Here is a 27,609-nt window from a genome sequence, read left to right as displayed (position 1 = left end):
GGCTGCAGGTGGAGCGCGAGGTCCTGCAAGCGAGGGTGCGAGAGCTGGCCTGGCCCGCCCCGCCGCCTCCGGCCTCGGTACCTAAAGAGGACCCCGAGGACCGGGTCGGGGACAGCTGCGTGGCCGCCAAGGTCCCGCTGTAGAGGTTGGCTGTTTCCACTGTGCGCGGTGACATGCCAAATGGGGGGCCTCCCACGCGAAGTTCACACCAGCGCAAGAGCAAAACCACCACCTCTCGGGTGCCTTTTACTTCCTGGGCCTTGGCGCCTACGGAAAGAGTTGCACAAAAAGGGAACCAAAGAGCCCCAGCAGCCTTAGTACCATGCCACTTGAGGCTGGTGACTGAAAGGACAGAAGCTGCTTTACACGCCAGACTCCTCACGCCACGCGTTTTATACGCCGTGCCAGCCCAGGGAGGGTATGGAAATGCGGATTACGGTTTTAACCGATGAGTTTTACTCTATTCTTGATGGGTAATATACCCAAAGCCAAGTTCTGAAAAGGGAACTTTAGTTTCCATGGCTGCTTTCCAACCTCACTCATCTCTGGAACCTCATCCGGGCAGTGGCCGACTGCCTCCCACACGTTGCTCATCCAGTGCCAGGAGCACCTGCACCGCAGCTGTCTTTTCCCTGAGGCACAACCCAACAGCAGGTGTAGCGCACTCCCTTCTTGCCTTATACTTCCTGCCACGTGACTAGCATGACATTACCTCATCTCTCGTCACTAGAGGGCTCCCTTCCCCGTGCCCAAAGGCGGAAAGCATGCCTCCCATTCAAAGCTACTCCCCGCACTCCCCATTCTCCTTCCTTTCCCAGGCAATCCTCAGTCTCTAGGAGGAAAACCAAGGCTCTCAGCTGACAGGGTCAAACAGTCCCTGCTGCCTCCCCTGCAGGTCAGCTTTCTTGTGTCACTCAGGTCTTTCCAAAGACCAAACAGGACTTCTTTCCACCTTTATCTTCCTTAACGTCTCCCTTCTTGAAATCCCTCGTTTGGTAGGTGGAACATGCTTTCTCTCCAAAGAACTCCTTTTCCAGGTGTAGACCAGTTCGCTAACAGTTTTTCCTCAGGCCTCTCTACTTCTCAATTTTTTTTTATGTTGCAAATGCCCAAGCATCTAGAAAGTCGAAAAGCTAGTACAATGAATACCATATGCATCCCCTTCACCTAGACTGCACAGTTGATGTTTAGCCTTATTATCTACACCCAGTGCATGTGTAACTTTTCATCCCTAGGTATTTCATCTTGTATCTAAAGGATAAAGACACTGTTGTCATGGTTACAGTATGATTGTCATACTTAAGAATATAAACAACTTCCTTATAGCCTCTGATACAAAACCCTTAATCAGACCTCTCCAATTGCTTCTACAATGACTCTTCAGGTCGGATCAAGGTTCATACATATATTACTGTTGGTTATACCCCTTCCATCTCTTCCACCCCAATGATTTTGTGAAGCATCCACTTATGATGGATTTTTTTTTTTAATTTCTCTGGGCCAATTTCTACAGTCCCGTCCTGACTCATGTCCATGAAGAGCTACAATAATCTGTGCCAGTGACTCCTACCCTAGCCTCAAATGCTCTCCTTGGGGTCTGCCCCCCCCACCCAGTCCCTGCTTCACATCTCCTCTCCCTTCCACATTCTGCCACTGCCAATGGAAGGGAAAACCTGATGCCCATCACTGACAGTCATTATTTTCGAAGCATTTCAAAGTTCATCAGGTACACAGCCCACAAGTCACATGCATTCAGTCATTTTGTTCTCAGCAGCTCCGTGGAGAACCACTGACAGGACCTGTTTTAGAGCAGTGATGTGAAGGACTAAGCAGCCTGAGAAAGATACAGCTGGGGAGGAGAAGGAATCCGAATGCAGTCTGCCTGCCTCGGATGCCAGGCTTCCAGCTACTGTGCTCCTTCCCCAGAGGTCTCCATCCCTGTCCATCACCGGAGTGGGCACTTGTTTCCTTCCTACTTCCATTTCCAATTCAGTAGAATTAGCTGGAATTAGGGACATTATTAACATTTACTGAACACTCAGCATGTGTCACACCTGTGCTAAGTGCTTTAGATGAGTAATTTCCTGTCACATAGCAACCCTGTGACCTACGTGCATTTGGTAGATGGGAAAGACTCAGAAATTAATATCCTCACAGTCACACAACTGCTAAGAAAGTGATTTATTTTATGAAAAAAATTAAAATTTCATAATCAAATAAGAGTAACAAGTTATCACACCATGTATTGTTATCTTTAGGTACTCAGTACAAAACAGCAACCAAAAAGGATTCTTACAAAGAACAAGCAGGTAATACAAATCAGTGATCAGATTTCCAGTTTCACTGGACCCTAGACACTTACTCCACTAAGCCTATGTCCACAAAGTCTTGAGCTTGCCTTCCTTCCGATGCCACAACACAGGAGCAGTTACCATCATCCACATGGGACTCATCTTCCCGTCCTTGGCTGCCTCACCGTGTCTACCAACTTGGCCAATGTCAAAACTTTGTCTCAAGTTAGTATCGATTAAATCACTTTTCTTGCTCCTAAGCCTTCGAGGTCACCCATCACTTACTTAGAAAGCTTTGATTCTGTGGCCTTTCAGTTAAGTCCCCCACCATTGCATGTTCCCCTACATGTACTGGATACTCCAGCCAAATTGGACTCATCTACCTGACATCCTGGTCTTGGCAACTCTACGCCTGTTTGTGCCCGCCCCCCAGCCCTTCAATCTTGAGTATGAAAAATTCTTCCTCCCAGGCCTGAGTGTTGCTCAATGGCAGAGAACTTGTCTAGCATGTTTGAACTGCTGGGTCTGGTCCCCAGCATCATCAAAAGATAAAACACACACACACACCAAGTAACACTCATCTTCTAAGGCCCCACAATGCCTTGACTGTTCTTCACTTGGATGCATTTCCCTATTTTATATGCACAACTCTTGGAAGAGACCATCCAGCAGATAGCTGTGGTTTCCTGTCTTACTCCTGCCAGGCCCTAACTGCTTGGAAGTAGCTTACTCGCCCTTCTACTCCCACTGTGCCTTGCATCTAATAGCTACTCAATCAGTATTTGAGGCATTGACTCCATTGTGTTTAAGATTTTAAAAGTTGGTTCCCTGTAATTCTCCATTTGTCTTTTTCTGAATATAAGTGATAGTTTAAAAAAAATTAGACTAAAAGGAAGCGGCAATAATCTGTTAAAACTTTGGCCAATAAAAATTGTATATGTGCCATTTATTAGGGTGTTTTACTTGAATCAGGTCAACTCTCCCAGCATAGATTTGTTAAAATATTTGTGTAAAACTTTAAAATATTATTATATGAGTGATACAAATGTAATGTGGGATCTAGGTTATAGGTTGGATCAAGAATGACCCCAAACTCTCACGTACTCAAGAGGTGGGGTTTCTAGGAGGTGACTGGATCAGCTGAGTGTGATGTCAGGAGGTGGGACATGGTCAGAAGAGGTGGTCACTGGGGGTGACCTGGAAGGATGTATCTCCCTCTCTGGCCCCTCCCTTCTCTCTTGCTTCCTGGCCACCATGATAGCAGCCTTCTTTTGCTGTTTCTGTGTTTCAGCTTACAAACCATGGATAGAAACTTGAGACCATGAGCCAAAATAAACTCTTCTCCTTTACACTACAGATGTCAGGTGTTCTGTCTGAAACACAAGGAAACTAAGACAACAGCAGAAAAAAAATCCCATAAAGTCCTGTCACTTCTTTTGTCTTCTGCAGTTTTTGTATGACTCTAAAAACAATAAAATTCTCTCAAGAATTGGAATTTAACTTCACATTGATTTATTAATTAGGCTGTTAAGATCTGAATTTGGATCTCTTGGGTCCAAAACAGCCTTTTATAAATAATACTCTTCTCCTTCACTAATTGTCAGAAGCATCGAAAGAAAACAAAAATTCACCTTTAGAATTTTACCTACTCCCCTGAGAGTGTAGACAGGAGGCCAAGGGCCTCTCCTGGATGGAGAATCATTGGCCAGGCACCGCCTGCATGCAGGCTGTGGCAGCTAAGGGACAGGTTTGCTCTCTGTTCTACATGTCTGCATTATGGTGCTTTTATAATACAAGTTAGTTACATAAAAATCACATTTATAAACAAATCCTCTCCCTCACCATTCAGCTTCCTTAAACTGAAGCTCCAACACAAGGATGGATGTAACCTCCATTTCCAGAAAAGCCTTGCGAGAAATGGAGCCCTTATCCACTCCAGCTCCTTCATCTGAAGAGGAAAATGAGTCCCAATGATTCACCTACCCCCAGGAGACAGTAGCAACAGCAGGTCACCTAAATCCAGCTTGATATCATCAGCTAAGGGAGATGTGAGCACAGAGGGGAGTTTGGGAGATTGCTCTGGCTGAAGGCTTGTGGGGCAGGTGTTGTCCCGGCTGACAGGATGGTGCCACACCATGCATGCAGCAGCAGCACTCCTGCTGATGTGACGGACTTGCAGAGGAGCACACACGGTCAAGGTAGAAGCTGGGGCTAGGACACACGCTGTGCCTTGAACTTAAACTCCTTATGTTCTACCATGAGGTAAAGTACATATTCATTCTTTAGGGTGAAATCTGCCAGGAGGAGCGGGTGAGGGAAAAGCAGAATAAGATAACCAAACCTGCAATGGCTAGGACCCTTCAGATACCTAAGTTCATCCTTGAAAAGTTCACATCCTTTGAGTCTGGAGAACTGTTTTGCTTCATATTATTGCCCAAATTTCCACTTTGTATAGGAATTCATAAACACTGGGTTTATGTTCTTTTTAAAGTTTTGGTTTTTCTGCATGGACAAATTCAGGAGATCTATTTCTAAGGGCCTTACCTTACTTTTCAACAACCTGAACATGTGCCTTTCCCTGAAAAATGGATGAAGTCATCATTTAGCTCTCATATGCTATAATTACCAGGAAATACATTAAAACATCAGTCGTCATTTTAGTAAATAAATTGCTTGGCTGAACTGGATTTTCTTGTTAACTGCAGATTTAGAAGAAAATGATGAAAGTCACACATATATATTTGATACTACACACAACAGCATGAAGGTACAGTTTCATCAGCTTCATGATGGAAAACTGAACCAAAGTAACTGCACAGCCTCCATGCTGTATTCCCTTTTGTCCACACAACACCTGGCATGGAAGAGCACACAGAACTGTCATGGTTTATAGATGTCCTGAATCTCCAAAAGGCTGAGTGCCCTACTGAAGACCACATGGCTAGTAAGGAGCAGACGGGAGTATGGAGCTCAGCATGAGCCACTCACCATCCACATGCCAAGCAGCCAGCCATGCTTCCATCAAGGCCTCTCAGCCTGTCTCCTTGACAGCCCTGCAACCACAGGATCTTGACCGGAGTACCTTGATAACACTTGGGTGTTTGGAGACTATTCCAATGCAGGAGCTCTGGTGTTGGGACAGAGCAGCTAGCTCTCCCAGAGGAAGCCAGATCAGCATATTTTAGTAACTGAACGCATTTATCTTCCAGCTCTGCAGGTCTGAAGTCCAAGATAGTGGTCTGTTTCTGGAGATTCTAGAGAATTTGTTTCTGCTTTTTCCTGCTTCCATGGACTGCCCCATTCCTTGCTGTGGCCACCTCTAACTCCAAGGCTAGCAAGGACCAGTCAATTCTCTTACACTGCATCACTCAGCATTCCTCTTCAACACTTAATGGATACTTTGTTATGGTTAGCTGGTCAGCAACCTAATTCTAATATTGTGCCCCACCTCCACACAATACATGAAGAAGTTCCAAGGACTGGATACAGCCACCTTTGAAGAGTGCATTATTTTGCCTAGTACAGTGTTACACTGTGGGCTTAGGCAGATGAGAAAGAGATGTACCTAACGGGTGAGCCCCTTTCCTAGAAATTTAACACTACAGTGGGCCCCTAATCTGCCCCTTCCTGTATTAACCTCTGTGCCAGTACTGGAAGCACTCACATTTTTCTGGGATATACCTGGCAGGAAGGTGGGTGTCAAGAATTCTTCCAATAAAAAAAAAAAGGCCTGCATGCTCCTGAAAATGTTTGTGAATTTTTGCAATGATGAATGCTGTGTGGTGGGTGTGAGGAGTTACCAACCTTCTGTAGTCAAATGTGAATGAAAATCTAAGCTTCCAAGCTGGGGATGTAGCTCAGTGTTTTAGCACTTGCTAGTATGCCCGAGGCTCTGGGTTTGATCCCCAGCACAAAAAACAAATTTTTTTAAAAATTCAAGCTTCCTCCTAGTCATATTAGGAGTTAACTCTGGCAACCACTTACCTCTTTGAAATTCAGTTTCCTCATCTGTAAAATGGAGATACCTTATAGAGTTGCTATAAGGAAGATATCATTTAGAAAAATTCTGACACATGGTTTGCACTGTATGACTTCTATTTCTCTTGTTTATTGACTGGAAACAACTGCAAGCAAGCCAAAGTTTGCCAACAGGTCTACTTTTCTATCAAATAAAAATTTCACTCTTGATTTGCCCAGTGAGCTATTCCAGTCAAAATTCAACACACCTGGTAACGACTAAGTAATGATACATCTTATAAGTCCACCCAAGGCAGTTTTCCCTTCAAAGTGGTCACCCTGGAAGACTACAGTTATTCTAAGAGCTTCCATGCTTAATTCCTTTCTGGAATACCTCCTTTAGAGTGGCCATCTGTTCCTGTAACACAGTATCACATCCTTAAGTCAGCAAATATTCATTTTCTAGGATAAATTTTTTATTTTTAAAGATTGCTATCAATTATTCACAGCCCAGTCTGATGCATAACCAGATTAATGTTTCTGGTTAGGGGCCAGGGATTTAGCTCGGTGGTGCCACCGCCTGCCTTGCAAGTGCAAGGTTCTGAGTTCAATTCCAGGTACCACCAAAAAATAAAATATAAAAAATTTCTGGTTAGTGAGATAATAATAAAGCAATGTTAGTTACTTTCATGTAGCTAATAAATTGGTCTTGATAACAATGTACATTAAGGTTAATGGAAATGTAGCCATGGTAAAGATTAAAGCTCACTTTAGTTGGCTTATGGTAGGAATTAATTCAGAGAGCACTGGGAGTCATTACGTATTTAAATAGTATGAAATGTTTCTTTAATGAAAATCTTAATTATGATATTCTCTGAAATCTGATTTCATAGTATTAAAATGAGGCTTTAAAGAACATTAAATGGCAAGGAGCATTTTATTCTTTCAGTATATATTCTTGTGGGCTTTTGGTCAAGATAAGTAATGACAGATGAGTGAGCTGGTGACCCTCCCGCCCTCTGAAGTCTGCTAGTAATTGGAAGCTAAGTAACAATGTCACATGTTTAAACACATTTCATAATGTCCACCAACTTCTCCTTGTCCTCTGCTTGCTGGCAATGAAACACCATCTCATTTTAACTCAGATGAAGGACGCTAGCTTTCTGATGAAAGAACTTCTGAGAATCGTCATCCTTCCTCCTCATGCAGAAATGACTGCTATTCCCACGAGCTTTCCCAACTCTGCTATCCTCCAGGGACTTTCGGGTTCACGAGTTTTCTCTCAACACCAATTTCCAGCAACTGAATTCTCAGTTTTTCTATGTCTTCTTCCTTTTCACTTGTTTCATACTTCAATAACCCATTGCTAAGACTGAGAGCTGTAAAATCCAACATGTGAGCAGGTGCTCACTATCATTCTCAGGCCACTAGAGGAGATGCATCAAGTGAGGAGCTGCAGCCCTGGTTAGTTTTTACTATTGTCTGTCTATGCATTCCAACTCGCAGAAACATAGGTCTGCTTAAAGATGGTTCTGAGTTCTTCCTCCTCCCCCTGCCTCTCCAAGAATTTTGGTTTTAAAATTCTGGAATGCATATGAACTATCTGAGATTATGGAACCATCAGGGCCTTCATATGTTACTTGTCTTTATGTCTAGCCAAATGCTATCTAAAAATAAATGTATGCTCATGAAGACAGAGTATTTTTTCTGTTTTATTCATGACTATCTCTAGTGCCTAGGACACTGGCCTGGGCTGTGTTGGATCCTCAATGCATGCTGCTGAAAGCTTTTTACAGACAAGTATTTGAACTCTATTTCATCCTGGAGCTGTCCCTATAGCTTCCCGCTCCCGTGGGGTACCTAGAGTTAGGGCTGGCCCGTGTGATCTCCCCATCATTTCTCCAGATAGTGCCTTTCCTAGTCATGCAGAATCCCTCTCCTCCCCAAGATTTTTGGCTTTAAAACTTTGGAATGAATACATCTCCAGCTCCTTTAATTTTTAATTTTGAGACAGAGTTGCTAAGTTGCCCCAGCTAGGCTCAAATTTGTGATGTTCCTGCTTCAGCCTCCCAGAGTGCTGAGATTACAGGCATGTGATGCAATGTCTAGTATAGCTTCCTGCCACTTTTTTATGAACCTGAAAACTTAGGCTTAAGAGACTTTTATCTGTCTCAAAGTAAAAAAGCCTGTGCAATAGGAGTGGCAAAGTAGGGACTTTGATCTTTTCATTCCAGCGGGGTGTATTAAGAGTAGAGTCTGATGGATTGGGTTTCTGTTACACTTCCTCACTTCTGAGCTCACTGACAACACCAGTGACTGAACCCTCTGTACCTCAGTGGCAGGTATCAGGAGTGTGTTTGGTGCCACACCACACGGGTACACTCCACATGCTTGCTGAAGGCCATGAGGCAGCTGATGTCATACAAGGTACTCAGGACACAGCGGAGAGTGAGACACAGGTTTTCAGCCTTCCAGGCCTATGCAGCTAGCAGTTTTCTATGTCTGAGATTTCTATTTTCTTTTACTTGTTCTCTAAAGTTATACAAAGTTAATAAGTACTATTTAACATTAAAAATTAGAATGTTTTACATTGGGATGAACAATTAATTTTCTTAAGATCACAACTAGAATAAAAATGAAATACTGGAGGTGAAAATTATTTCAAAAGTAGAAAAAACTTCTTTTTTTGAGGATAAAGGTCATTCCTCTATCAGAAAACTGTTATTACTTTAATGTAGATGTTATCTTCTGCTCTCAACTGTGCTAGTTTCTCATATTCTCATATTCTAACATATGAGATGTTAAATTGTTTAAAACTTCAGCAATCTAATCCAGTGTGATGTTGCATACCTATAATCCCTGCACTCTGGGCAGCTGAGGCAGGAGGATCAGAAATTTGAGCCCAGCCAGGACAATTTAGCAGCTTAGGGAGACCCTGTCTCAAAATATAAAAAGAGCTGGGATGTAGTTCAGTATGAAGGCCCTAGGCTCAACCTCTAGTACTGACAAAAAATAAAACTAAAATAAAAGGCCAGCAACTTGCAGCTCTATTTAAAATAAACATTTAAAAGCTATTACGTTAGCAAATGTATACTGTGTAACTAACCTAGCATTTAAAATATTACATATAAAACAATTTTGTACATAAACCAAACTATGTAAGTATAACTATATGCTTATGCTTTCAAACAAATAGAAGCTCATACCTGTACTACTTTTAGTACTTACATATACATTTTCTCATTAGATATCCAACAAGGGACTAAGACATGTGACCAAGAATTATTCTTATTTTACACATGGAAACAGACAAAGACATTATTCGGTACATTAAACCCTATACAATGGAGCCCTGAGAGTTTGGATCTGCAAAGTGGTTTAATAGTGTAGACACTACATATATTTAAATTTTTACCACTATCTTCAACTTTTCCATTTTCTTAGCAAAACAACCTATAAAAAATGTTTTCCCCAAATAATAAAAATGGGAAATATTACAGACTGTCATATACTAAGCCAGTGAGTTCCAGCACAAGCAAAAGTCTATTTTAAGGGCCCCATGCCGTTACACACTTGAGATAGCACCATTAGAACCACATTTAGACCAATTGCTGTTATGTTCTATTTTAGAGAAAATAATGCAGAGCAGTCCTGTTGCTTCCAAGCCTATTGTACCCGTATGTGTATAGCTGGGTAGAAGACTGCATCCAGTAGGAGATACAGGGCCTAATTATCCCAGCCTAAGCCTACAGGGACTTGATAATCTGATGCCTTCTCTCCCCTGCAGTCACAATTTATTTCTCTCTCCTCATTCTTTTTCCCTTAACTATGTACCATGTAGACTGGCATTACCAAAAGGCATTCACAGTTTTTGTTTGTTTTTGGTACCGGGGTTTGAACTCGGGACCTTGTGCTTGCAAGGAGGGCAGCAGAACAACCTAGTAATACCAAAAGGTAGCTTTTCTTTCTGAGCTATCTTCCCTACTATATAGTTTTTATTTTCAGAATTTTCTTCTTTTGTTCTAAATCTGAAAACATTTCTTTATCATAGATGGGGAACCTGTATATTCACTGCAGATAAAAGTCAGCTTCATTGTTAATTTCCCAGCAAAAAGTACACAGAAAAGCTGAACAGAAAGGAAAGCAAGAGTGGTGCAGAGAGTAGGGACACTCCACCGGGGAGCTGCCCTGCAGTTCTCCACCACAGGAGTGACCTTCCTCTGCCATCACCCTGCAACCTGAAGAGCAAGGTGCTGGCTGGCTGCAAATTCAAAGTGCATCAACATTTTAAGGTCACTGTTCAATGAGCTAGTCCTTTAAATGGTAAAATGTTTTTATTGTATTTGAGGACATTTTCGATAAATATTTGAGTTGGAAGCCTTAGCTAGAAATTCACTATCACTAGAAATCAGATCTCTCTGGCACAACTCCATTGCCTGCAATGGTATTTATCAAAACTACAAACGCCAGCACACAGACAATACACTACACTCCATTGTCCCTATCCTTAACTAGAAACAAACCAAAGGTAAATGCTGAGTGTACAGTGCAAATCAAAAGATTCTTCACAGAAGAAAAGACTAACAGACTGATTTTCAACATGTCACCTGTTCGCTAGTCCTTGAGTAACACTATTTCGGCTATTTCAAGGATAGTAAAATTTACTACCCCTGTTTTCTTAACATGGTTTATGTAAGTCCTAAAGGGTGTACAGAAGGATGTATACAGTCAGAACTATTTCTGTAAACTTCTGGTATTTCTTTTGCTGTGCATCTTATAATAACATGTGAAGGAGAATGTACATTAAGTTGTTAGTGGTTACATGAATTCCGATCATGTGCTAGTTGTATATATGGGTGCTGTAAGAGAGAAGAGAAAGTTTGATATGCTCACCTGTGCCTGGCAACTTTGGTCCACTCACGATGTAACTTGATTCGGTCACTGTCTACTCATTCATTACAAAAATGGTTTTTATAAGCTGCAAACCACACTTTATTACACATTTCTGAATCACGAGAGAATCATCTGTGAAACAGCTCTCTATGTCACTGACTCTAATGGGGAAAAAAGTTTTTTTCAATAAAATAAAGAGTCCCCAGATTCTTTTTGTAAAAGAAGCTGAAGTTTTTTTGATGACTGCCCTTCACTCCACAGTCCCTTTTACCCAAGGTGTGGTCCCTGGTGTATCCTTTGGAGGTTTGGTTTCAGGGAAGCTTTCAGCAAACCTCTCTCGTGCTTTGTCCCAGTTTTTTTTGCTCTTGCTTTGGAGAAGGGGAACATCTTCAATTGAGGATGGTTTGCCTGTTCCCAAGCCTGCATGTGTTCGCCGAAGCTGAAGCGGGATCTGTCACCAAAAGTAGAGCAGAATGCTTATTTAAGCACACTCACATCTGCTGTGTCCAACATACTATTCTAACTACAACTCTTTGATTTATTAAAGATTTATGTGAAAGAAAATTTGTCAACTGCATCAAATACATACAGAAATACATATACCATTATCTGTAAAATGGTGACTTTTCTGTTCACTCTTTGCTTGTCAGCAAGTATAGACAACTCCGCAGAAAAACAAGGCTGCTTAAGGAGCAACCACCAAACTACATCCAGATGCTACAGAATACCCCATCCCATTCTATCCAGAAGTAAAGGCCATGGCATGTTTAAACCCGTCCCATCCTCATCTAAGTAAGTAAACAAGAAGTTACACATTAATAATCATAAAGAAGGACTGGGGGTGTAGCTCAGTGCTAGGCACAAGCAAGGACTTGGTTTGCTGCCCAGCACTGCAAAATTAAATAAATAAATACAAATCATAAAGTAATTTTATTTTTCTAACATGAAACAAGGACTTCCCATTATTTTGTAAACATTAAAACCTACCAGTTACTGAGTGCCTATGTAAGTGCCAATCTCAGGGGTTTATCTTTAGGACACCATAGACAAATAGTTTTTATACTCAAGTGAAGTATAAACTTGCCTAAACCCATAATCAATGGCAGATCATACACATACTCTAACCAAGGTCTGACATAATCAATGTTCTTTACAGCGTGACTCAATGAAAATGAGAAAACTGGTATCATATTCATACTGACCCATCTATTTCTGTAAGAATATTAGGAAAATTCTGTTACTCAGTCAATTTATAAGGTGCCTTGGTGAAAGATAATGAGTAGCCTATGAATCATTACTGAAGAATTAAACCTCTGGATTGTTTTCTAGACATTATTCTCCATACTGCACATTACATGCTGATTCTTAAACTTAACAGATTCTCCAGGTAACACAGAACCCACCTGTTAGTAAACTAACACTAATTGTTCCGTCAATGCTCAGTTCAGTTGCACAAAGGACGTCACTAAAAGCAACTAAAAGGGATGGGGATGTAGTTCAGTTATAGAGCACTTGTTCAGCATGCAAATGTCCCAGGTTTGATTCCCAGTACCACAAAGCAAACTAACAAAATTAGAAGACACAGATGGTTCAGGAATTATCTCATATTATCCTAGCCTTTGTGTAGGACAGAATGCTAAAACAGGCTTTCATAAAACATAAAATGCCAGACAACAACAAAAACCCACATTTGGGAATGGCAAAGTCCACAAAGGCAGAACCTTGTCTGTTTGGGCTTGATGCTGTATTCCAAGGGTTTAAGCCACTGCCCCTCACATGCAGAGAGTACTGCTGCAAGATCAGGTGAATGAAAGGAAGCGCAAGCCTTACCGGAGTTTTCATTCCTCCACCATCCTTTCCCAGGCCCTCTCCTTTTTTCCAGCCCATCTTCTCCAGCATCTTCCGACCTTTGTTGCTATCAGTAATTTCACTTAAAGAAAAATCAGGATGATAGCTGATTTACAAAAGATCTTTTAGGCCATATATGAATAAATTCATAAATTAAAAATAAATGGTACAAGTACTTTAGAAAACTCTTTGGCATTACTCAATAAACTGGAAAACATAAATTCACTCCTACACATACTAAAAAGAAAAGTGTGTACCCATGCTTCAAATGACAAATACAAGAATGTTTTTCTAGCAAATCTAATAGTAACAAACAATTCAGATGTCCCTCAAGGGTAAAACAAAATAGATTCATAAAACAATATTATACAGCAATGAAAATAAACTATTCCTAACAAAATCGTGTACGATAAAAAGAATACAGAAAGAAATAAACTTTTTTTTTTTTTTTTTTTTGGAACCGGGTCCTTGCACTTGTGAGGCAGGAGGTGGCACCCCTGAGGTAAATCCTTGGCCACAAGAAACATTAAATTGTTCCATTTGTTTAAAATTTTCAAATGAGTGAAATTAATCTATTGCTATCAGGATTACCTTCCAGAAGAAGAGAGGGACAGAGATTAGCAGAGGGTTCAAGGAGAATCAGCTGTTGGGTTACCATAATTTCCTATTTATTGTCTAAAAATAGTACATTCTACAGTATGTTAACCTTATGGTCTAGCATTGAAGCTAGATATTTAAAATTTATATACTTTTCTGTACATAAATCAATAAAAAGGTAGAATAAAACTTGTCACTCTTTATATTTTGCGCTGTGATTTTTATATTCTTCTAATTCTAAAATTTAATTTTATGTTCGCTACATTTTCAGTTCTACTAAAGATGCTAATTTATCATTTCAGTAATAAACCATGCCATGTCAGATCAATGTTTCAGTTTTTAATCCTGCCCTCCAATTTAAATCTAATGTTATTTTCATAGTCTCCAATAATTATTTTTAAAATGTTCAAATAATATATCATATGGCTCAGTGTATGTAACTAGCAATGATATAGTTCATTAAATCTGACTCTATAAATAGTTAGGAGCACCACTGTTTTATGTACCATTGAGAAAAAACTGCTGCCATTTGTAACTGTAAGCTCTCACAAGCAAATCTTGGAATCAACCAAATACAATATTGAATTTAAACCTTACAATTAGTTACAACTTCTACATGCAAGATTCAAATTTTGACTCATCCTAAAATGAGAAAAAAATAGCTAATATATGACTAAGTACAGAAATAGTCATACTGTAAGCATCAAAATCCCGTTTTTCATATTTACTGAAGCCAACCTACCAAAAACAAAGAACTAAGTCAAAGAAACATGAGCAAAATAGTGTTTCAGAGTTACCAAGAAAATATTTGAATGTTAAAATAATTATAAAAATCACTAGTAGGGCCAGGGAGTTAGCTCAGTGGTTCCACTGCCTGCCTAGCAAGTGCAAGGACCAGAGTTCAATCTCTGGTACCAAACAACTACCTAAATAAATAAATAACCACTGGCACACTAACTTCTTACTGGCCCAGGCTTCTTGATGTCTAGTATACATAAAACTATACTTACACAACTAGGTATCTAGAATGTCAGCCATGCATTTATGGGTGTGTTTATGTATGTGTGCACAATTATAATTTTCTGAGAATAATGGAACACCAGCATTAAAGTGTAAAAAGACCTCAATGTTTGCATCTTGTTCTAATGTTCCTTCAAAGGCTCTCTATCAGGATACACTGCTCTGTAAGTCAGATGACCTGCCAATGTAATTACGAACAATGGCTGTCTTAAGTGGTGTCACTCAATACTCACGAGTGGACAGACGCAGGAGCATCGTCTCTCTGGAAAGTCCCCTCACTTCCAACCTGCTCCCTGCGTTTTCCAGCTCTATCTTTATATTTTGGATTCTTCAGTGCCTTTTCATCTTCATAATCTGTATTCTTAAAAAACACAAAATATTCACTGATAAAAGGAAAGCTAACAGATAAAAATATAATTTTTGTACGTTTGCTTTACTTTTGGAAATAAGGTTTGATGTGGCCACAACAATGAAATAGAATAAGCTATGATACAGCATAAAACAAAGTGTTATATGTTGATTTTCTTCTGTTTAAAATTTTTATATTTCAAGTTGTACAACAGAAATACAAATGACAAGGAAGTAACATGGTAAAAATGTAATACATCTTGACTTAATGTTGTGTTCTTATATTGTCATATTAACTACCTGTATTTAAAGAAAAATACAGAACCCCTGAGGGTGAAATAAATAATCTATTTTTCCTTTTCTCTAAAGAACTGAAAGTTCCTGTGGTAAGGACTTAACACAATATGATAATGCTTTTTTGAAAGGGAAAAATATAGAAAGTCTTTGAAAAATAAGAAAAAGGGAAATACTCTTTCACCCTGGTAATAATAACAACTTATAGGGACCAGGGATTTAGCTCAGTGGTTCTACTGGCTGCTTCCAAAGCTCAAGGTCCCAAGTTTGATCCCTGGTACCACCCCCACCCCACACCAAAACAGCTTTTGCTTCTGTACCACTTTATTTTTATGACTAACCCACCATCAAACAAATATTCACAAATATTTTATGACTAAACCACTATCAAACAAATACCAGGTAGTGGAACATATTTAAATCATAATGCCCAAGGAAAAACATCTAACTCAAGCTACTACAGCTGTAGAGGTATGCCATGCTGTGGCACTGGTATGAAGATATTCAGTGCTCCTTCAGTCATCAGAGGTTTCCCTCCTCCTACTGTTATTAATTGCTCACCTTTACATAAAAAGAATGACATGCTGGGGACTGGAGAGCGACTCGAGGAAAGCACATACTACAAAGATGTTTTAATTTTGCTGTTAAACAGACAAAAAATAGAAAACCAATATCCTAGTGAGTTTATTCCCCAGTAGATAATATAGTATAGTCTGTTTGCCTGTATATGATGGGTATCCCAGTTTTAGGCTATTACGAAACAGCAGCTATATACGTTATGTTTACTAGTCTGTATCAACAAACGCTTGTACTTCCCCTGGGTAAGTATCCAGAAGTAGAACAGCTGGATCATACAGCAGGTGTATATTTCACTTTTTTAAAAAAGTGGTTCTGGGGATGGAACCTAGATCTTCCTGCATGCTAAGTAAATGCGCTACCACTGAGCCAGCCCTTAGTCCCCAGCAGCTTTTAAAAAATGACCAACTGTTCTCTAAAGCAACTGCACCAATTTATACTCTCATCAGCATTATATGAGTTCCAGTTCCTCTACATCCCTTTCAGTATCTGGTATATTCAGTGTAAAAATTTAGCTATTTTGATGGATATGTAATGATGTCACTAAGGTTTAAGTTAATGATAATAATACTGAACATCTTTCCTTGTATGTCCTTGCCGTGTGTATATTATTGGTAAAGCAACTATGCATACTCTTGGCATTTATTCATTCATGCAATCTTACCTCAGCTCTCTAAATAGTGTGACTCGACAATGCAAGGCAACCGTTTTTTGGTTTTTGGAGTTGTTTCCTCTCTACTGAATTTTGAGTTTTTCCATATTCTAGATATGTCTTTCATCAGATACATGATTTGCAATTTTCTTTTTCAGTCTATGGTTTGTTTCCATTGTCTCTGTCTTTCCCTTGCTCTTGCCCTCCCTCCCCATCTCCACCTCTTTTGGCAGCAGTGACGATCGAGATCAAGGGCACTTCATTTGGGCTTTTAATTTTTTGAACTGTGAGCTAGAGCCTTACTAAATTGCTCAGGCTGGCCATGAACCTGCAATCCCCCTGCCTCAGCCTCCCAAGTAGCTAAGAATACAGGTTTGTACCTCTATGCCTAGTTTCTTTTCTTCCTTTTAACAGTAACTTTAGAAGAGCAGACATTTTAAATTTTGAAATTCTTTCTTATGGGCTGTGCTTTTGCTGTTAGGCATCTTAGAAATCTTTGCACAACCAATTTTTAAATGTTGATTCTTAGGCTTTATATTTACATCTAAAATACATTCTCAGGTCATTTTTGTATAAGATACAACACACAGATCAACTCTTCATTGTTCATTCATTTGCTTTTCTTTTGCATGTAGTTATCCAATGTGTTGGGGGGAAAAAACCCCACACTTTTATCACCAAACTGCCTTTTTGTCTTTGTTGAATCTGCTGTCAGATGTATTTATCACACACACACACACACACACACACACACACACACACACACACACTGGTCGATTTCTAGACTCGATCCAGTTATTTATCTTTAAAACAATATAAAACTGGCTTACATATAGCTTATGAAGAAAATTAGATTAGTCCTATGAGCTTTTATGCACTGTAATGCAATTTTTTTAGAGCTAGAAATATAAGCTATTATTATCATTTTTATACTCCAATCTCAATATCTACTAGGTTGAGACCACCAGAATAGAAATAAATCTCAAATTTAACACTAAGTAGCTTTTTTTGGTTATACATATTATCACTAAAGACATTTTTTATTCAAAACCAGATATATGGTTTAATATATGAAACAATGTTTAACATCCTTACCTGCAAACCATATTTTACTCGTATTTTCTTTAATTCTTTTCTTCTTTCCAATTCTTTTTCCTCCTTACTTAATGCTGGACTAACTAAAACAAAAAAGTAAGTGATGAAAAAGATCCACTAAATATGATAGACTCTTTAAAATATTAATACAAATGTTATTTGATTAAAAAACTAATATTACTAGTACCTTAAGATTATCCAGAAGTTGAGATAAATATTAATGTAAAAGATCTTGGGTTATAACAATGTGCTTTCAGCTTTTTGAAAACTAAATACACTTGGAAAGCAAACTGAAATCCAAAGATTAGGACATGACAGCACAGATAGCAAAATAAATGGTGAACATCTTACTTGCTCAATATGACTATTGTAATAGAATCCCAGACACAGAACTATGAAAAACATTTCCCAAAGGAACACAGAAATGTACAAAATGAAAATAAAAATCGCAGAAGCCAAGATTCACATTATCATATGATGTTGATATGCTCATTTTCAAATTAGTATCAGAACACAAAGCAAACAATAAACATGTATGCTTTGTATTCAGAGGAAAAGCTTAAATAAAAATTCTCATACTACTTCAAAGTATTTAAATTTTAGAAGCTATAGATGGCTGAGTTCAAAGCATTACGGCAATACTCTAAACCGCTATTTATTATTAAAAAAAATTGGTATACATAGACAAGATGTCACCACCAACTAACAATTGGACAGAAATTAATAACCTTTTGTGCTTTGGTCCACTGTGCTCTATCTTAACATTTTATGGCAAGTGCAGGCCAGGAGTATAGTTCAATGGTAGAATGCTTACCTATGAAGTAAAAGGCCCTGAGCTCAATCCTTCACACCAGAAAAACAAAACAAAATAAATGAAAACAAAAGTCAAGTATATAACCTATCTGTCTAGGTCTGTCTAAATATATGTCATATGCTGGTTTCATAATATTCACTGAAATAGAAATGCATCTCAATCCACTATTTCATCAACTAGACATAAGACTGATGGATTTGTGTATCTCAATACCTATCACACTGATTAGACATGGAGCCCACAGCTGACACTCCCTTAGAACACTGAGTCAGAACATATTTACCAGTATGTTTTACATACCAAAAGATTCATCTTTCTTATCGAGGCGAAGGTGGGCTCTAACCTGCCCTGGCTCACAGCCATCACAGGTATCACTGCCAGAGTGAATGTGAAAGGACAACACGGTCTCTCCAATTTTTACTTCATCTCCATGCTCAAGTACATAAGGGTCACATTTAGTTTTTGGCTGGAGAGGGGAAATTTAATAAGACAGATCCAAAACAGTCACACATAGTCATTTTATGTCTACTGTTAAGTAATGTCTGATTATAATAAACAAATATTTGAAATAGTTCTCAGTGAGATTATATGCACATATCTTTACAACATGATAAATGACATAAAAATGTCCTACTAGGGGCTGGGGATTTAGCTCAGTGGTAGTGTATGAACTTAGCACACGTGAGGCCTCAAGTTCAATCTCTACCATACACATCAAAAAGTTCTACTACAGGAGGCAACTGCTGAATCCTACCAGAAATGCCCAGCTCTGGACCTCAAAGAATGCATTACCAAACCATGTGCTACCCCAGTCAGCAAGATGGAGCACTGAGAGAGGGCTAAGGCATCATCTCTTTCCTTTCTCCCCTTCTCTGTTTTTAATACAATTTTATTTCAATTTTTCAATCTTAAAGACTGAGAATACAGTCTGCCTCCACCCCTCTCTCCACTTCCATATGTTTACTATACTTTAAGGTCTTTTCTATTTCCTGGGAATATCCCCATTAACTGGACAGACACAGCTCCTGCTTCTTAAGGAATTTCCAGTTTAGTAATATTTTCACTAAGACAGTTAAAAAAATTTTTTAAAAGCCAAAGGACTGGCTTGGCCTGGTGGCAATGCTTATAATGCAACCTATGTGGGAGGCGGAGGCAAGAAGGTAAAGGTTTAAGGCCAACTGGGCCACTTCCTAAGACTCTGACTCAAAAAAAATACAAAGGTATGGGGATGTAGCTCAGTGAAGAAGGCCCTGGGTCTGACCCCCAGTACCACAAGCAAATAAATACGTGAAGTAAATAAAATTTTAAAAAATAAGGAATAGATGCATAATTAGAAAGCAGTAGTCAACAGCTAAGTATCCACTGATTATAATTTTCCAGTCTTGGTAATTCCCTTCCAAGTGACACATTTGGGCTTCAACTCTGATCTGAACCAAATGTTATCTATAAAAACTAGTGCGCCTAAAGAAATAAAAATTTCAGTTATTTAAAAAGTAATTTCAGTAAGTTTAGATAATTAACATATATTTACTCACCTGAAGAATCTGTTTTCCATTAACAATTGTGCCATTTTGACTGCCTTGATCCACAAGGACGTAACTTTGTAATTCATGGTCAAAATAAATTTCTGCATGAAACTTAAAAGAAATCAAGAAATTATAAAGTATCATACTTTTTTTTTTTTTTTTAAACCATGGATAACAATTTCCCATGATATGATGTGGGCTTTAGTTTCTGGTAATTTTAACTTATGTTAAAACTTTTTTCTGAATATAAATTTCATATGCTTCTAGGAGAAATATGAAGGCTAAAAAAGGAAAAATCATTTATAATTCCACTTTTACCTACCATTAATAAATATATGCCCAGCCTTTTCTACTTAATATGCCCCAAGATTAGACCATAGAGACAATGTGAAAATTTTTCCCTAAAAGTAACTAACCATACCATTAAAATTTTTCAATACTAAAATAACACTTGGAACACTCAAGGCCAACTTCTCAGAGAAGTTACCCAGATATTCGATAATCACTGATCACTTCCTCTTTGTTCCACACACTTTATGTACATATTCCTCTTACTCTGCTTTGCAGGCCTAACATGTCATGGGCTTCATCTAGTGGCCCCATTTTGCTGAAGAGTAACCCATTACTCAGATAAAAACCACAATTGAATCTTCTGAAAATAGACATGTTAAGTTTTTCTAGGGCTTTATTATTTTTAAAAATACTATAAACACAATCTGTCTGTATATATAATGCATATATTTCTCTGGGGTATATACAAAAGCATACAACTACTAAATCATAGCATATATAAATTTCAAACTAAATACTGCCATAATGCTTTTCCAAAGTGGTGCACCAATACATTCCCACCAGTAGTCTATGACAATTCTTGTTCTAAATATCCCTAACCAAAACTTGGTATTGTGAGCCAGATATGGTAGCACACACCTATAATTCCAGCACTCAGGACGCTGAGGAAGGATAATCTCAAGCCTGCGCTACAGTGATAATGATACTTTGTTACACACACACACACACACACACACACACACACACACTAAAAACACCCGATATTTTTAGAATTTTTAATTTTTCTTAGCCTAGCAAGTATGAAATAATGCCTTACAATTGTGATTTTAATTTGGGTTTTTTTGATTACTAATGAAAACTTTTCTTTTTTTGGCACCAGGGATCGAACTTGGGACCTTGTGCTTGCAGAGACACCACTAAGCTAAATCCCTAGCCCTGAAAATTTTTCTTATGTGTAGTACAAATTTGGATTTGTAAATTTTCTTTATGTCCTTTGTATATTTTTTTCCAACTGGGTTGTTCAGGATAACGATATCAAAAGGTTTAAACAGTTTCCAGTCTTTGGGCCCTGCCACACTCTATTCCAAAAAGCTGTTCTAAATGATCCAACAGGAACGACACTTAGTAAATAATAAATATGATGAATAAAAACTGACATCTGGGCTCGGGATTTAGCTCAGTAGTTCTACTGCCTGCTTCAAAAGCACAAGGACCCAAGTTTGATCTCCGGTACCAAAAACAAAAACAAAACTAAAAACCTGACGTCTTGGTTTCATCTATATTTCTTAGATTGCTCTAAAGACAAATGGTTTTCATCTTAATTCTGTACTTTTCTCTACTGTGAACTGCATGTTTATAATCTTCTCATTTAACTAATGGTGTCACAATGTGGCTTGAGAAGAAAAATCTGCATGTGCTGTTGAAAGAGAAAAGAAGGACATTTGTGCTTTTCTAATATGCTCGTTAAACACTGGTTCTTTACATACAGAGATTTAAATTTAAACAAAATTACTTTGACCCTTGTGATTTTTACCATTTTTTTAAAAATTCAGAAAGCCTTTTGTCTGTTAGTTTAACATCTGAACATTTATGTTTGTCCCCTGAACATTAATGAGTTATTAGTTATTAAGTATTTTTTATCTGAATACATGGTATTATATGCTGTCAACCTTATCTGTCAACAGATTATTTACCCCACTAGTAGATGTTAGCTTAAAAGAAAGAAATTAAAAACAAATTCTCTGGTAGGATTTCTGTTTTTAATTTCCTTCTACTTATATTTTCAATTGGGGATGAGAAGGATTTCTTTACCACTAAAGTTACAGATGCACTTTTCTTCAGAAGCAAGAAAATCAAGGGTCATAGTAAAGTAAAAACGCCAGATATTTTGGATAGAGTTAAATTATGAGGATTTTCCCTTCTCAAAATGAGTCCCCCACAAGTTGAAAGTAATTTAACTTTGAAATTAATAAAAAAAATTCATTTCAAATAACAAAAATTACACATAAAGTTCATTAAATAATGAGATGGGAGCTGGGGATACAGAATAGTAGCAAAGCATTTGCCTAGCATGTGAAGGGTCCAAGGTCAGCCCCACTACCACAAAAAAAAAGGAAAAGACGGTCCAAAAGAAGGTCCAAAAGAGAAAGGTAAACAAGGAAAGAGATAATAAGCACAAAGGAGAATAACAAAATAAACTTCGTAACTTTGCACTCAAAGCAACTTTATCCTAAAGTAGCTTCAATCTAGGTCTGATTTATTTCTCAATTGCCATAAAGTATAGCATGTATATTTCAATCAATAATCATGTTAAATGGTTACTAATTTAATATTTAGATCAAATAAATCCATGTTTTCTACTCCTACTCCAGACTGTTGAAAAATAAACACAACTAGCAGAGTATCACAGTAGTCCCAGAGTTTAGCAGGCTGATGCAGGAGGACCACTTCAGCCCATGAAGTCTAGATTAGCCTAGGCAATATAGCAACATGCTGCCTCAAAAAACAAAAACAAAGCAAGCACAACTCAGTTTATTCAAATTGTGGTAATTTTTATTTTCTCAAGCACTACACAAACAAATCTACACTGCCTTTACCACCACTGCGACAGCGAACATTAACCATTCATTAAATGGGAAAAACCTTAAGCTCTCTACATCATGATTTTTACTTTTTCTTATTCTATGATGCTTTTGGAAAATTTTATCTTGGTCACTATATTAGAAAAATCAAGGTCTTACCTTACTAACACCAACTTCAGGGATTCGGAGAGTGTGCTCCATGTCTTTTTCTCTGCAGAGTTGAATAAAGTGTTTTAAATAAATTCTGAAGCCTATACAAACACAGCATTTAAGACAGAAACATGGTAAAACATGCTTAAAATGGTTATTAAAATGCAAGTCTATAGCAGCAGATATCTTTGCTACTCTAGATTTCCTACGCTTTCACCTAATTACTTCTTCATGTCTGTATCTTCAGACTGTTCTTTCTCTGCTTAGAGATCTTGCCTTAGTACTGTTTGTATCCATAGCACATAGGACAATGATTTATAAAAAATACACGAATAAAGCTTTCTGAAGTCAAATAATAATAGAGCAATATTAACCATTTTTACCTTCCAATTGTAGCAGACTTTACAGCTGTGATGATGAAAAGTGATCCTGTCTGTAACACAGGTGACCTAATAACAATGACTCTAATACACGGAGGCCAAATCTTTTCTTCATCTGCCAAGGAAAGAAGTGGCCAAACATTAACTTAAATGGTATGAAACAAAAAATTTCACAGATACCTAGGAAACATCCATAAAACAAAAATGTATTGGTTATGGCTGATGGTAGAGCTCAGTGGAATGGCAGGACTCAGAATGCAGAAGGCCCCAGAGTCAATCAATGCTCGGCACCTGGAGCACAGGCACAACACTGCACTGCTCAGCAGTGCATGGTGACACAGGCCTGTAATCCAAGCACTCTAGGAGGATGAGGCAGGAGGATCACAACTTTGAGACCACTGAGTAACTTAATGAGACCCTATCTTAAAATAAAGGTTGGGGGTTGGGGATTAAGCTTAGTGCAAAAGCCTTGGGTTCAACTCCCAGTAACAACAACAAAAAAAGAAATGTACTGATCGAACTCTTAATTCCAGGGATTGAGGAAAGATACTTCAGTGGCAGAGCCATAGCCTACCACAGAATGAGATCTTGGGTTCAACCCCAGCGCTGGGAAAACAGAAAAAAAGAAACTTAGACTAAAACAAATATCTAACATTCTGCTATATATTTATAGCAATGAGTAAGGCTTAACACTATTATTAAAGTGATCGACATAAAGTTGTACAGCATATTTAGGATCAGAGGAATTAAAAAAATTATCTTGAGGTTTTTAAGAATCTTTAAAATATCCCAGATATTTTTATATTAGGTCAGAAAAACTGAGTCCAATTTTTAAAAATATGAGAAATTCCACTGAGAACACAATTCATATATTATAATGTAAAATCCTGTGTTTTAAAAGTGTCTTTCTATAAACATGGGTACACATACATCACTGTGATATGATTTTTTTAGTTCTTTTGGAAAGATACCCAGCAGAGGGATGGCTGGGTCAAATGGAACCTCCAGTCCAAGCTCTTTGAGGTATCTCCATATTGATTTCCATAGTGGTTGCACCAGTCTGCACTCCCACCAACAATGGAGAAGGGTTCCTTTCTCCCCACAACCCCGCCAACATTTGTTATTGTGTGATTTCTTGATAGCAGCCATTCTTTGTGGGGTGAGGTGGAATCTCAGTGTTGTTTTCATCTGCATCTCTCAAATGACCAGTGATGTGGAACATTTTTTCAAATATTTTCTTGCTGCTTTTACTTCTTTGTCTGAGAAATGTCTGTTCATTTCGGATGCCCATTTTTGAATTGGGTCTTTATATTTGGGGGGACTGATTGTTTTGAGTTCTTTATATATCCTTGATAATAGTCCTTTGTCTGAGGAACAGCTGGTAAAAAACTTTTCCTATGCTAATGTCTTCCAGAGTTCTGCCTAACTTAGCTTCCAGCAAGTTTAGTGTTTCTGTTTTAATATTTAGATCTTTAATACACTTGGATTTTAATTTAGTGCATGGTGAAAGATAAGGGTCCAGGTTTAATCTGTGGCAGGTTGAAATCCAGTTTTTCCAACACCATTTATTAAAGAGGCTATCTTTCCTCCACTGAAGATGGTCAGCTCCTTTGTCAAAGATGAGGTAGCTGAATACATCTGGATTTGTTTTAGCTAAAACTTGGAAACAGCCCATTTGCCCATCAGTTGGAAACTGGATAAAGATGTGGTTTGTCTATAAAATGGAATATTACTCAGCCATAAAGAATGAGAAAATAGATTCATTCATAGGAAAATGGATACATATTGAAGATATACTCCTAAGTGAAATAAGTAAGTCACACATGTGTAAATACCGAATAGTTTCTCTGGTGTGAACAAACTGGAATAATACATAAGATCCTAAAAAGATTACTGACATTGTGAAATGGGAATAAAGGGGCTAAAAAAAAGGTGTAGGGAAGGTGGGATGGATAGGGGAAGGGTAATAAGGGAAAAGAAAAAAATGTGAGATAATGAAAAGATGGAAATAAAGTGTTTGAAGATGGGGAGGGGAGGAGGGGGTGAAGGGAGGGCAGGGACAAGGGGAAAAAATGAGAACCAAGATCTGTCATTCCCAACAATGAATGTAACTGTACTGTATCCCTAAAATGTACCAATAAACTCAATTAAAGCTGAAAAAAAAAGTGTCTTTCATATCAAGTAAAAAATACATTCAGCAGAATACTTATATACTGAACTCATAAGCTATACTTTTTTTAAAGCAGCTTGGTTTTTCTTCAACAGTAAAAAAAGACTACAAATAAGTAACTCACTAAAACAGCCTACAAATATTAAAAAGTATATACTAGGATTAGATCATAGGAAGCTTGATTTTTTATGTTCTACTGATTAGGCATTAAACACAATGGAATGTTTTTAAGGTCTAAGGATTAGTCATCCATCCTATTTCCTAAAATTTACTAAGTGGGAGCTCATATTATTTTCAATAATGTCATTACAATAGTCATTTTACTTTTTGGCACATATCTACATGGGTCACTAACATTTTTAACTATTCTGCTCTTTCACAACTACTAGACTGGGTCATTTGCCTAAAATTAAGTACTGATCACTTACCTTCATCTTCTGTCTCCTCTGCAGTCCTATTGTCTTCGCTGGTAGCATCTTCATCGTAACTACTTTCGGTCTGAGAGTCTGTGATTTCACCTTCTTCTGGCTCACTATCACTCTCTATAATTTTGTCATCTTTAAATGAGGCTGATTTAGAGATGTTCTCATTAACAGGAGATTCTAGACTGTCTATTTTGACCTTCTTTTTCACATTTGCAAAATTTTCTCCTTCACTGCAGTTTAAATATTCAACACTGGAGGCTTTTTGGTTTTCTGAATTCAAATCCTGGAAAAAGATAGGAAAGTAGGTGTGTAACAGGGGAGAATAATTTTAAACATTACTATAATAATACATGAAGTGACTACTTTCCAATGAATAGTGACTGTATATACAGTGAAAAAACAAGTGAACTTTGTACCTACTCTTCTTCTCACGTTCTTTCTTGGTTAATGATGTTATCATCCTCTTACAATGAAAATTAAAAATCTTATACTCATCACTGACATCGCCTTAACCTGACATGCAGTCAACTGCTGAATGCTCTGGACTACACCTACATTTTGGTTTTCCTATTCTCAGTGTCTCAATATTCCCAGTCCAGGCCCCCATGTATGGTCTGGACTATGTGACATCCTATACCAAAGCTGTTCAACAGAAGTACAACTTCTGCCATATTTGTACATTTAAATCTCTTAATAGCCATACTTAAAAGCAAAATGATTAATGAGATAGTTTACACTGATTTTGGTATTAAGCCCTCAAAATTCAAAGTATATTCATAGAGGACATACCGATTTAGACTAGCTATTCTTCAAATGGCTGCCATATACATCTAGTTGCCACTTTACTGGAAGAAGCACAGAGAATGTGTTTACTCTAAATTTTTTTTCTTTAAATTTTTCATCAATTAGCAAGTCAATACACATAAAATATAGAATGTTTCATTTACAATATGAATTTAAAGATCCAAATGCACCTAATATATTAAAGCTGTAGATTTACAAAAATTTACTATTTTAGAGTGGCTCAATAATGCACAAGTTTTTGTATTCCAAATTAGTTTTATCTTTTATTCTAAAATTTCAATTTAGCTAATATAAGCCTTTTCTTATTAATTTATTGTACAGGTATAGCTGGCATATCTTGTGAAAACTAAATAAACCTATTATTTTTAATTAATGAATAAAAAGTATGTAGGTTTTTCCTATACAACATGTTTTGAAATATGTGTATGTTGAATGGAATTACCTCACACATTTTTTGTGGTGAAAACACTTAAAATAACTTTCTTGCTGACTCTCAAAAATGTAATACATAGGCTGCAGGAGGAGCTCAGCAGAAGATTACTTGCCTAGCATGTGTGGGCCCTGCATTTGATTCCCAGCAGGGCAAAGAAAGAATAGAGTAAGACAGAATATAATCTACTGTTATTAAATATAGTCACTGTGTTATATAATAGGCAAGCCTATGATGTCAGCCTTGGCCAAAGGAGAAAATTATTTTCCTTTTTCCCTTTGATTTGTATAATACTTTCAATTTTCCTTTTACTGTAGAGCAACATGATGAAGTGAACGATAAGTTCTTTTGTTATTTTTTACAATATGTGAGAGTCTTATATACATGTTTTTAATAGCAGCATAAATTCAATTTAGAGACTGGCTAAGCATTTACCATGTGATAAAGTATATATATATATATATAT

The 27,609-nt window shown here is 37.8% G+C and overlaps 1 protein-coding gene across 1 annotated transcript in view; it reads right to left on the bottom strand.

Annotated features, from left to right (window-relative positions):
• Positions 1-11,189: 11,189 nt before the first annotated feature.
• Aggf1 (angiogenic factor with G-patch and FHA domains 1) overlaps positions 11,190-27,609 on the bottom strand; it is a 28,168-nt gene continuing 11,748 nt past the window's right edge. The window contains exons 6-14 of the mRNA XM_010619108.3: positions 25,913-26,192; positions 23,318-23,429; positions 22,944-22,995; positions 19,921-20,022; positions 18,686-18,851; positions 17,572-17,654; positions 14,840-14,967; positions 12,972-13,071; positions 11,190-11,592 (exon numbers count right to left, since the gene is read on the bottom strand). Coding sequence (XP_010617410.1) covers positions 11,392-11,592; positions 12,972-13,071; positions 14,840-14,967; positions 17,572-17,654; positions 18,686-18,851; positions 19,921-20,022; positions 22,944-22,995; positions 23,318-23,429; positions 25,913-26,192 — 1,224 coding nt within the window. The 3' untranslated portion in view covers positions 11,190-11,391. The remainder of the gene's footprint in view (positions 11,593-12,971; positions 13,072-14,839; positions 14,968-17,571; positions 17,655-18,685; positions 18,852-19,920; positions 20,023-22,943; positions 22,996-23,317; positions 23,430-25,912; positions 26,193-27,609) is intronic.

The sequence above is a fragment of the Fukomys damarensis genome, unplaced genomic scaffold, assembly GCF_012274545.1.
Source record: "Fukomys damarensis isolate Sample0158 unplaced genomic scaffold, DMR_v1.0_HiC HiC_scaffold_1, whole genome shotgun sequence".
NCBI lineage: Eukaryota > Metazoa > Chordata > Mammalia > Rodentia > Bathyergidae > Fukomys > Fukomys damarensis.
Note: the sequence above shows the minus strand (reverse complement) of the source record. Positions and strands in the feature narration are given on the sequence as shown.